General features: G+C 43.3%; 1 protein-coding gene across 3 annotated transcripts in view; it reads left to right on the plus strand.

Moving 5' to 3' along the window:
* The first annotated feature begins 1,951 nt into the window (after positions 1–1,951).
* Positions 1,952–13,013, plus strand: part of Tbc1d31 (TBC1 domain family member 31) — a 47,187-nt gene continuing 36,125 nt past the window's right edge. For 2 of the 3 annotated variants that reach the window (XM_057791645.1, XM_057791646.1), the window contains exons 1-3: positions 1,952–2,084; positions 7,144–7,290; positions 9,231–9,346. In XM_057791645.1, the coding sequence (XP_057647628.1) occupies positions 2,008–2,084; positions 7,144–7,290; positions 9,231–9,346 (340 nt within the window). In that variant the 5' untranslated portion in view covers positions 1,952–2,007. The remainder of the gene's footprint in view (positions 2,085–7,143; positions 7,291–9,230; positions 9,347–13,013) is intronic. The other variant, XM_057791647.1, reaches the window with a different exon arrangement.

Raw genomic sequence — 13,013 nt, forward strand, 5'->3', positions numbered from 1 at the left:
CTCTCCCCGTCATAAATGTCCATATGCCAATCTCTTAGTATTCATGAAGCTTATTAAACACACATGAACACACACACACACCTTTGAAAATGTGATTAAGTTAAGAATTTTCACATAAGAATATCATTCTGGGGACTGGAGAGATGGTTCAGCAGTTAAGAGAACTCACTTCCAGAGAACTTGGATATAATTCTCAACACCCACCTGGCAGCTCACAACTGTCTCTAACTCCAGCTCCAGGAGATCTGACAACTTCACACCAATGCACATAAAATAAATTGTTTAAAAAAGAGTATTATTCTGGATTATTCTTGTGAATTCTAAATCCAGTTATAAGTGCTCTAGTCAACAACAATCAATTCAAGCTCTGAGACTTCAAGAGAACCTTGTTAGAGAGACTTAAGAACTGAAATTCAGGAGATACAGATTCAAATAGTCTTGCATGAGTGTTCCAAACGAAATAGGTAAAATAGGAGCATTTATGGGTCAGAAGTGCTGATTTATTGCAAAGCAGCAAACACTTGTAAGATGCTTCTGTTGGAGGCTGAAGAGATGACTCAGTTGTTAAAAGCCCTGGCTGCTAAGAGGTTCTGAATTCAATTCCTAGCAACCACACGGTAATTCACAACCATTCAAAATGAGATCTGGTGCCCTCTTCTGGCCTGCAGGCATACGTGCAGGCAGAACACTGCATACATAAATAAATAGTTCAACAGAGAAGCATCTACTGAAGCCAAGGAAGTGCAGGAACTATGTGGCAGGTGCTATGTAACCTATCAGCAATAAGAAGGAAATATATACATACACGTAATATCTCTTGAGCAAAGTTTCTGGTAAGACACCTTAAGTCTCAAGAGCAATATTCTCATCAGACGACTGTAGCCCAAAGCTATGACTATAGAAAAAGATATCTTCCCAGGCAGTAGGCTCAGCGAGGGCAGCCCAAGATCTGCTTCCTTACAGATGTTTTTACTCTATTTTGAAAACCTCATTTAATTTTTATTTTATTATGATTTTTCCATTTATTTTCACATATGAGAAAAGTACAGAGAGATTTACAACAAGCAGAAGGTGGGTATCCCAACCAAGAAAATCTTTGTTGACAGACTCTTGACACTGAATGCTGAGAGATGTATTTCTGTTGTTTTATACATCGAATGTGGGACAATTTGATCTGAAACGAATTCTCAACTTCGTACAGCACTGAAGTGTTATTTAAATTGTTAAGTTTTTCTCTGCAAATTAAGTTAGTATGCTAAGCATGCAGGAGAGCCACACATAGTAAGCACTAAATAAACACTAAGTGAATTTTGCAAGAAAAAAAAAGATTTCCGATGTCAATGTATCTGGTTCTTGACAGCTTTGCTTTTCTAGATTTTAACTGTAGACTGGAAACCATAATATGGGAGTTTCTTGTAAATTTATACAATTAAATCACGATGACTATGGCAAAAATAACAGACTATTTAGCTAGGAGGTTCTGCGGAGCCTAGAAGTTCTAGGAAAGGAACTCTGTAAATTCTCAACATACTTGTCTTTTTGCTTCTGCATTAGTTGTTTCTATAAATCCCTTCTTCTCTAAACGCGATTTAGAACCGAATGAAGAAGGCAGGCGCTCTCACGAGAAAAACACTTCCGTCGTCTATTTGAGCCTAGAGACAGCCAGAGAGCAGGTTACAAGTTTCGTCTTCAGAAAACTACGACTCCCAGAAGCCTTTGGGTCGAAGGCTTGGAAGACGCCTCAGAAAAGGGGTGGAGTCCAGGGAAGAAGTCGTTGGCCCATCCCATTGTCCTGAGTGGAGGGACCACCGGGACGGATGTGGACGATGTGCATTCTGATTGGCTGTAACTAGGAAGGGTGTCCGCCGTGGGGTTGGTACTGTCCTCGTGGGGCGGAGACCTCACGGCGGCCGCTCGAATTTCCCGGGTTGGGCGCGCGGAGCCTGCCGGGAAGCTCTCGGGACGGTTACCCACCCGGCCAGCAGTGGTCCCGAGTGGGGTTTCGACATGCAGAGCACTGACCTGGGCAACAAGGAGAGCGGCAAGATATGGCACCGCAAGCCTTCTCCGGCCACTCACGATGGGTGAGGCCGCGGGGCTGTGGGGACCGTCGAGGGGGCGGGTCTGCGGGAGGCTGAGTGGGGAAGCGTGGCGGTGGGGTGCCGGCCACGGGGTTCTGACTCTGGCCCAGCGCTGCATCCCTGGGTTGGGACCTCAGGAGGAGCAAGTAGCTCGGGAAGCCGTTTAGGTTGCAGACGCGTCCCAGGTTCTGGTCCTGGGTCCCAGGGAGCGGGAGGCAGGAGGAGGCTCTTCGATTTATGCAAAAAGAGTTTGCAGTTCTACTAAGTGCCAGACTCCGCCTGCTTTGGCTCATTAATGACTGTTCCATCAGGGAAGAGACTCCAAGAGGTGATGGGAGCAAAGAAGGCAACGCACACCTATCGCTCCTAAAGCCGAAGCTCGCCATCTCCAGTCATTGCACATATCTGTAATGTTGAGAGCCGAGTGTGGGCTGAGCACTGTGGGACGGTGCTGGAACAAACCTAAGTTCTGCAGTTTGCACGGAGAAGTGTGTATTGCTGGGGCTGTCAACTATGCGGGGGCCTTCTACAGCGCCTGCGCTTGTTTTCATTCTGTTTAGAGCTGTCCGCCGCGTTTGAGACCCGGCCTCCTGTGTGACGTCAGAGGGAGTCTTTGCCCCAGTTATTTGTTTGGTTTCCCATGGTGCACGTCTTAGTGTTTCTGACTCCCTAGGCTTGTACGGACTTCGTGGTATCACTTTGGGTTCAAGTCTCGAGGTTTGTTACTCCAGAGACTTTTCTGTTTATCTTTTAGTTGCTCCCCCAGAAATCAAAATATGTGTCTTTGTAGACTGAAAACGCAATTAAAAGTGTTGGGTCAGCCACTTACTTAACCACCTAGCCACTTTGGTTTCTGGTGGTTGTCCACCCTTTCTTTATCAATGCGATTGACCCACCAACCTATTGAATAAAAAATATGGTCAATAATGGAGATTCTTCAGCGTTCTCATTTCCAAACATCGAGTTTATTTAGTGGCACATTCTACCTCTGGCTTCTCTAAAATGGCTGAGAATTGTAGCCAACCTACCATTTCTTGCTGTTACAATCTAGATACAGTCTTGCTGTTGCATATCTAGGTAGGTATGTAAGATTGAAAAACAAAGAACAGGTTATTTATTAATGAAAATACAGCTTTCTTTTGACTCATTTAAGTTAGTGGTTCTCAACCTGTGAGTCAAATGGACCTTTTATGAGGGTCACCTAAGATTGTTGGAAAACACAGTAGATATTTACATTATGATTCATAAAAGTAGCAAATTTAGTTATGTAGTAGCAATGAAATAAATTTTATGGTTGCGGGGTCCCCTCAACTTGAGGAACTGTATTAAAGGGTCACAGCATTAGGAAGGTTGAGAACCACTGTTTTAAACCCATTGCTGGGCCAGGGAGATGGTTAGGTAGGTAAAGATGCTTGCTGCACACATCTGGCTGCCTAAATTTCACGTATCCCAGCTTCCCGCCTGCTGCTGTGTTAAAACACACCGACCAAAAGCAACTTAGAACAGGAAAGAGTTCATTTGGCTTACGTTTACAGGTCACAGGTCATCACTGAATGAAGTCAGAGCGGGAACCTGGAACAAAAGCTACGAAGGAGCACTGCTTGCTGGCCGGCTCTCTGGGTTAGGCTCAGGTAGCTTATTTGAAATACAGCTGAGGACTCCCTGCCCAGGGAATGGTGCTACCCAATCAAGTCAGTCCCCCGCAGACATGCCACAGACCAGTCTAATCAAACCCATCCTCAGCCGAGGCTTTGCTCTCAGATGACCTAGGCTTGTGTCAGATGGACAAGTAAAACTGGCAGGGGTGCACACAACTCTGCAGCGTTGTCCTCAACCTCCACGTGTGCTGCATGGCGCACACACCCTGCACGTTGGCAATAATTACATTTGTCAAATAAAAAATATTGCTGTGGGTTGAGAGAGACAAAGATGAGTCAGAAGACTTGTGAAGTAGCTCCAGGTTTGCCAGCCGTATCCTCAGAGCAGGAAATCGGCCCTAGCCACACTTAGTCACGCTCTGGTAGCCTGAGCACTGCCCGTGGTGACCTAGTTGCATTTGCTCTACCGTTATTTTGCACTTGTTTGGTTGGTTCTTTGTATTGGTTTCGTTTGTTTCATTACATTTATTTGCTTGTTGTATTGCTTGCCACAGTATAGTGTGGCAGAGGACAGCCTTGGGGGAGATTCTCACCTCACACCATGAATGAGGGTCCGGCAGCAAGCACCTTTACTGGCTGGGCCATCACAACAGCTTGGCTTTAGTTTTTTGAAACAAGGTCTCACTTTTAAGCCCAGGCTTTGCAGGAACTTGTGATTCTTCTGCCTTGGGCCTTCAGAGTGCTGCGATTTAAGGTCCTTACCATCATTCGTTTTTTTTTTTTTCTTTTCTTTTTTCTCTCTTAATTTTTATCTTATTTTGTGGGGGAGGTTACGAGGACTGAGGGCAGATATGAAGGGACAGGAAAATGAATGGAATGGAAATGCATAATTTGAAAGACACAAAGAATAAATAAAAAAGAAAGTTAAAAAATGAGCATTGTGGGGCTGGAGAGATGGCTCAGCCTTTAAAAGCACTGCCTGCTCTTCCCAAGGTCCTGAGTTCAATTCCCAGCAAGGCATGGTGGATCACAACCATTTGTAATGAGATCTGGCGCCCTCTTCTGGCCTTCAAGTGTACATGCAGATAGAACACTATACAAAATCTTTTTTTTTTAAAAAAGGAGCATTGTAAGAATTTTTCTATGTCCCCAGTCAATCTAAAAAGCTATATATTTAGATAAACATGCAGAAAAATAACTTTTTTTCACTGCTGAGTATTGAGCCTAGGGCCTTGTACGTATTAGGTAAGTGCTTCACCAACGAGCTACATAATACTCAGTCCTTGATGAAAATATGTAATACATATATCAGTTTATCACACTTCCATAAGGTCTTTTTTTTTAAATGAGATTTAATTTGTATTAAAACTCTTCTACAAGAGGCTGGAGAGATTGCTCAGGGCTTAAGTGCATTGGCTGCTTTTACGGAGATCCAGGTTTAATTCCAGGAATCCACTTGGTAGCTCACAACCATCTGTAACTCCAGTCCCAGGGGAATATAGCACCCTCTTCTGGCATCTGCAGGCATGCATGAGCAGGATGCTCAGACATAGATTCAGTCCAAAGACCCATACACATAAAACAATTTTTGTTTTTTGTTTTGTTTTTCAAGACAGGGTTTCTCTGTAGCTTTGGAACCTGTCCTGGCACTCACTCTATAGACCAGGCTGGCCTCGAACTCACAGAGATCCACCTGCCTCTGCCTCCCAAGTGCTAGAATTAAAGGCGTGCACCACCAATGCCCAGCTTAGTAAAACAGTTTCTAAGAGATTCAAAAGATAAAGTCTTGGGCTGGAGAGATGGCATAGCGGTTAGGAGCATTGCCTGCTCTTCCAAAGGTCCTGAGTTCAATTCCCAGCAACCACATGGTGGCTCACAACCATCTGTAATGAGATCTGGTGTCCTCTTCTGGCCTGCAGGCATACACACAGACAGAATATTGTATACATAATAAATATTTTTTAAAAAAGATAAAGTCTTCATGATAAATACTATTGTTGAAATAAAGAAGGGAGTGCTGGCCAGAGAGCACAGAAGATGAGGGAGTTTGCCACCAAGCTTGACCTCTTGAGTTTACAGGAGAGCACTGATTCTTACAAGCTGTCCTGTGACCTCTACATGCCAGGCATGTGCACACTCGCGCATGCTCATGGGCATGCACACACACACATTGTTTTAAACAGGAAGGGATTGTACTGGTTCAAGACCAGAATGAGTTGGCAAGCTTTGTTCTAGAGATAAGATCTCACTGTGTGGCCCAAGGTGCATTCAAGGCCTCTGCTTTCACCCCCACCCCAGTCCTGGGATTATAGGTGTGCACCACTGTGCAACCCTATATAATGAAGAATCATTTTGTGCTGCAAGCTTTTTTCTTATATATTTGGTGTGTGCGTGGCATGGCATATATGTGGAGGTCGGAGGGCAACTTGTAGATGTCATTTCTCTCTCTGTCGTGTGGGCCTGGGGATCAAACTCAGGTCACCAGGCATGTTGGCAAGTGACTCTGCCCGCTGAGCCATCCCTCTGGCCCAGTGCTGTAGGTTTTATAAACTGTTTTTCGGCAACTATGACACAAGAATCCTCAAAAAATAGTAAATTTAAACAAATATTGCTATACATCCTTCACAGAGTTTGCCCATGAAAGTAGTGTGATTGTTAACACCTGTACCAGATAGAAAAGTAGAGTAGGAGAAAGTGACCCATGTTCCTGTTCTCTGCACACACCTAGCAGTGTTTATATGTGTTTATCTTTTTCCCCATGTGTACACCTTTTCTTTTGCACTTTTATTTTAATTGTATGTTTGTGCTTGAATTTATATGTGAGCAATTTAAAGCCATGGTTAATATGTTTGAATTTTCACATAACTTTAACACATGCTATGTGTTCCTATGCAACAATATTGAAGAATGAGCTTCATTTCTTACCATTTGAGAAGTGTGATTCATGGGGATTATGAAGAAGCAACTCAAAGCACTCCACAAGCGTGGTGAGGTCAGGTGCCGGAATGCAGTGAGGAGCAGGTCATCCTCACAGCACACCAGCTAGGGGATTGTGTAGTCTCTTAGAGGCGGAAATACAGCTCACTCACATTTAACTCATTTTGGAGCATTTTATATTAGAGAGACAAACTCTTAGACCCTGCTGCCTGTTCATCGTAACACATACTGTTTGTGTGTTTATCTGTGAATGACGGGAGGCCAGGAACCTTGTCTATCAGTTATTCCTAGTGTCTGGTTTCTTCAGTTCTGACAGTGAGTCTAGAATAATTAATGAATGAATGAATGCTAGCTTTCATAATGAATGGCTTTCTGAACTGTTTAGAAGTCGTTATAAGACGGACTCTAGGGAAGAGAAGGAAGAATAACGGGAAGCATAGGCAGGCAGGAAGCCCTCAGTAGAACCCTATGTGTAAAAGCTGGTATGTGATGTAGAATGTAACATTTAGATTGATGTGTTTTGGCAGAATTATAGTGAACATCGTTCACAGCACTTCTGAATACCATCCGAAAGTTTTGCGGTTTTTGAATGTGGCTTTTGATGGCTCGGGCGATTCCTTTATTGCTGGGGACCACCAGGGAAACATCTATGCTTTTGACTTGCATGGAAACAGGTGAGCAGGTGCTTTTGGTATGGACCTTTCCGTTTAGGAAGTTACTGGCCATTGACTAGTTCGTTACCTACCACTGATTTACAGAGCACTGCTGAGTTCCTGGGAAGCTACTGTCAGCCCTGATGAAGGATGGAGGAGAGGAGAAATAAAGATTTTACAAAGTCTCATTATATCCCGGGTTGGCCTTGATTTGCAGCAGTCCTGCCTCACCTCCCCATCGTTGGCAGCCACCAGCTTGTTTTTTCCTTTCATTAAAAAGAAATTATATTGCATTTTATTTATTTTATGTGTGTCTGTATGAGCTTGCATGCACAGGTCAAAGGATAACTAGCACAAGTTGATTCTTGCCTTCCACCGTGTGGGTCCCAGGGACTGAAATTGGCCCGTTAGTCATTATGGCAAGCACCTTTACCCACTGAGGTATCTTGCCAGCTCTGCTTGCTTCTTTCTTTTATTTAAATTTTTCATTGCTGCTAATTTATTGTACTTCACTGGGCAATTTAGAAACTTGATTTCCCTTGAACAGTTTTGTTGTAGTGTATAGATCTAAGAACCACAAAGAATTAACACCGTCCTCTTTGCTCTTCCATTTAGTGCAGAAGCGACTAAGTAGGCTCGGTCTCTAAATACCCATGCCACGAGGCAAGGTGGGAAGAGAATCGCTGCAACAGTCTTCTTATTGTCCAACACAATGGTCTCTGCAGCTTCCTGTATATAAAGACTAAATACTTCCCTCCCCTCCTCTCCTAGGCTTCAAATTAGAGCTCTGCTGTTTTACCCATTTCCCTGATCCTTTTATCCCCGTCTTCTGGACTCAGCCAGTGCCTACCCTGTACTTTGTGTTGCTCAGGCACCTGCCCTGGGATTGTCCTTCTGTGCTCTTTTTAATAATCTCATCCCCAGCAGAGCCTTGAGTGTTTACATGACCAGATATCATGTACATGCTATAGACTCAGATTATACTTCTAGAAATTACTCAGTGCTTCGCTTTCTGATAACCACTAGCTGCCTGCAGCTCTTGAGCCTTCGGAAAGTGACTAGAAAGATTCTGAGTGTAATGCTGGCATACACATTGGAATTTGAAGGCTTAGTGTAAAAAAGAAAATTTGATTATTCAGGTTTTGGATATTAAAATTAATTGTATCTTTTTCTTTGCTGTGACATAGCTCCTAGAAAATTTTGCATTACACATATGGCCCATGTACATTTTTTTTTTTTTTTTTTTTGGACAGCACGGCTCTAAATGTTGTCCAGGGCCCTGTATTCAGCATCTTTAAGATAAGATTTAAGATTCCCTATCCTCAGGCTCATGCCCTTTTCCCTTTGCTCAGAAGCTTAATATTTTATAAATGAAATTCTAATTGTGTGCCAAGCTCTTGTAAGAACTCACTGTGTATTATTTCATTTGATCACAACAAACTCTTAGGATTCCTATTCTTGTCTTTCTTTTACACTTGAGAAACTCTGATTCCTTCTCTTCCCCCATGGTTAATGCATCCCAGGTCGCTTTTGGCTTGACGTAGCCACTCTGTGTCCCTTCCACTGTGTGCTTGTGCCTCTGGCTGATGTCTTCTCTTGTAGCTCTCACAATGACCTTTCTTCTCAGTCCCTGTCTGTCAATTGCCATTGCTTCTGTAAACATCTTCTCAAAGACATGGCCGACCGTAATTCTGCTATGCTGAATTAACAGAAGCTTAACAATGGCTTCCCAATTTTGGCAGTAGACTCCAGTCTCCTTAGCATGATTCCTGAGAGGGAGTCCTAGCCCCGGCATTTTCACACGATAGGAATGCCTTCTTTGTTCACAGTGGGTCTCTTAGCCCTTCCTGGTTTTGGCCCACTATTTCCTAGGTCTCACTTTCTGCTCCAAAGACTCCACCATTGTAAAGTTTATGATCACCGGTGGAATTTCTGATTCTAATGCAGCTATTTCTTAATAGGTTTGCTCTTGTTCAGCGAACATCACAAGCCTGCACAGCTCTGGCCTTTGATCTCCGCAGGAAGTCTGAGTTCCTTGTGGCATTAGCTGACTATTCCATTAAATGTTTTGATACAGGTAAGAAGTTTGTCTTTTGAAGCGGAATAAAATGTAGGCTAACAGACTGCGAGACCCTTTCCCGTCTGTGTAGTCTCAGGAACAGTCTAATCAAGAACGCTCTCACTTCAGATAGCCACAGTCTGGGGTCCAAGGGCCATTCCTGCTTCAGGTTAGCTGTTTTCAGAGTCAGGGTTTCTAATAACCTTCTAGAAAACTCAGGGGAACTTAGGAAAGCGTTGTACATGTGGCTGACTGCAGTCTCATGTACATTAGAGCCAGCCAGTGGAAGAGATGCATAGGGTAGGATCTGGGAGGCTTCTAAAAGGATGTGTCTGTCGTCTTCAGTGATGAGTTCCTAGCATCAGCATGCCTTGACTTTGCCAGTTCTCACTGAGGCAGGCAGTTCTCTTGAGCTTTGTTGTCAAGAATTTTCATTGAGGCTCCGTCACACAGACTTAACTGACTGAATTAGTGCGCATGTGTGAATGTGAGGGCCGTCTGACGGTGACATCTCTCACCCCATTATTGCCTGTGTGGATGAATTCCTTTTCCAGTTCTCCTGCCTTCCTGATGCTCAGTCTGCTAATGTTGCTGGTCTTTGTGGTGAGATCAGCCCCAACTCTGAGTCCGGAAGCCATTTATTTGTAACTGAAGGACGACTGAGTAATGAAGATATTCCTATCAAGTGGGAAACCCCAAGAGTTCAAAGATTACTTCCCATGAATATGGACAAAAATGAGACCTCTCTTTTGAGGCCAAATTTCTTACTATACAGTTATCCCCAAAAACCATGAACAAACAAGTACACAAAAACAATCCCATAAATCTCATACCACATAACATTTATTTTTTAAGTTGACATTCTGGAGTATTGTAGACCAAACCCTTTATTCTTCAATCGTAAGTGAAAAGAAAACAGTTTTAATTGTATTTTTGTTACTAATAACTAAATAACTGATGGTATCTAATATTTAGAAGGATATTTATATGACTGTTAATAGTAGTGACAGTGAAGATTTTATTGTATTCTTTCCAAGGACTATTTTCTGAATTTACATGTTCTACTTTATTTTCATTCTAATAACTCGCTGAGATGGATATCGTTATCCCATTCTAATAACTCGCTGAGATGGATATCGTTATCACCATTTTCTTCTGTCTTAGCTCCATCTTTTTATAGCCTAGTCTCTCTCATTGAACCTGACGCCCCATTTAAGTTCCTTACTTCCTAGTCACCTTTTCTTTGTGCCAAATCCTGCTTCCTCACAGAATCCATTAACAGATGATGACTCTTGTGCCTCCTACCCCACGATAACCAGACTCTGGTCTCCAAGGTCCTCAAGCCCCCACCTGCTGTCCTACTTCTCAGTAGCATGTAGAACTTGGGGTTGAAGCTGGAGAGATGGCTCAGGTGGTGAAGTGCCTGTTTTGAGGCATGAGGACCTGAGTTGAGTTCCCATAATCCGTATTTTAAAAATCCCAGCATTCGGGAGACAGAGGCAGGCAGATCTATTCCAGGCCAGCCTGGTCTACAAAGTGAATTCCAGGACAGCCAGGGCACAGAGAACCCTGTCTCTAAAAACCAAACAACCAAACAAACCAACCTTGGGATTGACCAGGAAGTCTGCTGTGAGAGCAAGTGTCCTAGAAATGACAGGGAAGCTACTACACCCACGAAACCTCAGCAATATGGCTGCCTGGAGACCTGAGCAATGACAACAGGAGACGGCTGTCCTGAAAGGGATGTATCACGGGCTCCACCCTAGAGATAAAGAACTGAGCATAGTTGGCCAGCTTCTAGATTTCTACTCAACATCAGGAAAGAAGAATTGCACTTCATATACGAGGGGAAACTTCCCCACCGTAGGCAGAAAGGGGAGAGGGGAGATACTGAATCGGAAGCAGTGTTTAAGTGGACCTTATGGGAAGCTCCCAATGTGGTCGTCCCTTCTTCATTTCACTGCGGAGCCACAGGAAGGAGTGAGATCAACCTCAGTTGGCTGCTGTTTCCCTCAGGAGCTGTTGCTCTGTCTTCAGTTCTGACCTGCTTTGTTTCCTAGATTTATATCTCTGCCATGGACCGGCTCAGGGGAGCCACTCAGGCCGTGGGAGAAGCAGGGTCCTGGTAACAGGAAGGCACAAGTTCGGCGAATGACAGACAGACACAACACACAAGAGAGTGGTTGGAATCTGCTGCGATTTTACTGAATTCATGTTTTCATTATATAGTATTCAAACAAAGAACAAATCAAAAGGTCATGTGTCATTGGTTGGCACAGTATGAAAGCTTCTTTTAGTCACATCAGCGATATTTAAGAAAAGCATATTATTAGGAACAGGTGTTAGACATAAAGCATCCTTACAAGAGGAAATCTTGTCCTTGGGAATGTAAACCTCAGGCAAGTGGTTTCATCTAAAGAATAGAAAGTTTCTGTCTCATTATCACTATCATGGTCCTTCCTCTTCCTAACCCTTTATTTCATCTAGTGACCAAATATGCCTAATCAGTTCTCTGCACCTGTTGAAATATACTTTTTAGTACCTTCTTATGCAGCAGACACTATGGGAGTTGGGATCTAGCAAGCCTATCTATAAAGTTCAAAGTATAATATAACAGTCTTTGTCCACCAACGTTAACCCATCTATTCCCTTGCTTATCATACATCCCGTGTATGACAAGGGTTCTGCTGTAGTCTTATACATTCCCATACTGTGATTCCCTATCCCAGAGCTGTTCCTGAAGAGAATGATCCTTGTCTTGTAGATATAAAGACTATCATTATTATAAAAGAGATTGTGCAAAGCTCATATCCCATATAGCCAGCTACTCGAGAAACCTGTCTGTGCCCCAAGGGCAGCCAATACCAGGCTGTCTGCCATTGACCTCCAGGAAGCCTAGTCCCATAGGACACGTAGCTCCCGTCTGGCATAATGACATACGTCATGTCACACAGACGACACTGGAGTTGGTGTGGCATATCTCGCTTTCTTTCTCTCTTCACTTTCATTTTTCTAGGAGGAAGAATTTGGATCACAAAAATAATATGATATTGATGATTTAGAAACATTCAAACAAGTGTGAGAATAAAATAAAACTCATATTTAGTTACTCACTGGTAATTATCATGACAAGTTTTGCTGTTTTCTCTACCAGACTGTATTCTCTGTACACACACACACAAGACAACCTCAAAGACAAAGCTCTTTTTTATTTATTTGTTTGTTTATTTGTCTATAGTGCTGGAGTTTTGCTGTACAGCCCCCACTGACCTGGAAGTCACGGTGTAGCCCAGGCTTCAAGCTCAGAGCTCTTCTGCTTTAGCCTGCCATGTGCTGAGATTATGGCCACAACACGTGTGGCCCAAATTCATCTTAGTTTTTATTTTCTATGTGGCTTGACTCACTTATTTCTTTTGAAATAGGATCTCTCAGTGTGGTCAGAAATGGCTTCATAGTCACCATGTTGTCCAAGCTGACTTCAGGCTTACAGTCATCCCCCGACTCACTCTTCCAGGTGCTCCCAGGTGACAGATGTGTGTCACTGTGCCTAGCAAAATTAATGATTTAAATCAATTTTTAAAATCTAAGCATGTTCTTTGTGCCTCAGACTATTTGTAAACTGCAACATACGGTGTCACAGTACCCAAGCTCTAGTGTCCTGGCGAGTTTACTCTTAAGCCCTCAG

Source organism: Chionomys nivalis, chromosome 17 (assembly GCF_950005125.1).
Source record: "Chionomys nivalis chromosome 17, mChiNiv1.1, whole genome shotgun sequence".
In the NCBI taxonomy this organism is placed as follows: domain Eukaryota; kingdom Metazoa; phylum Chordata; class Mammalia; order Rodentia; family Cricetidae; genus Chionomys; species Chionomys nivalis.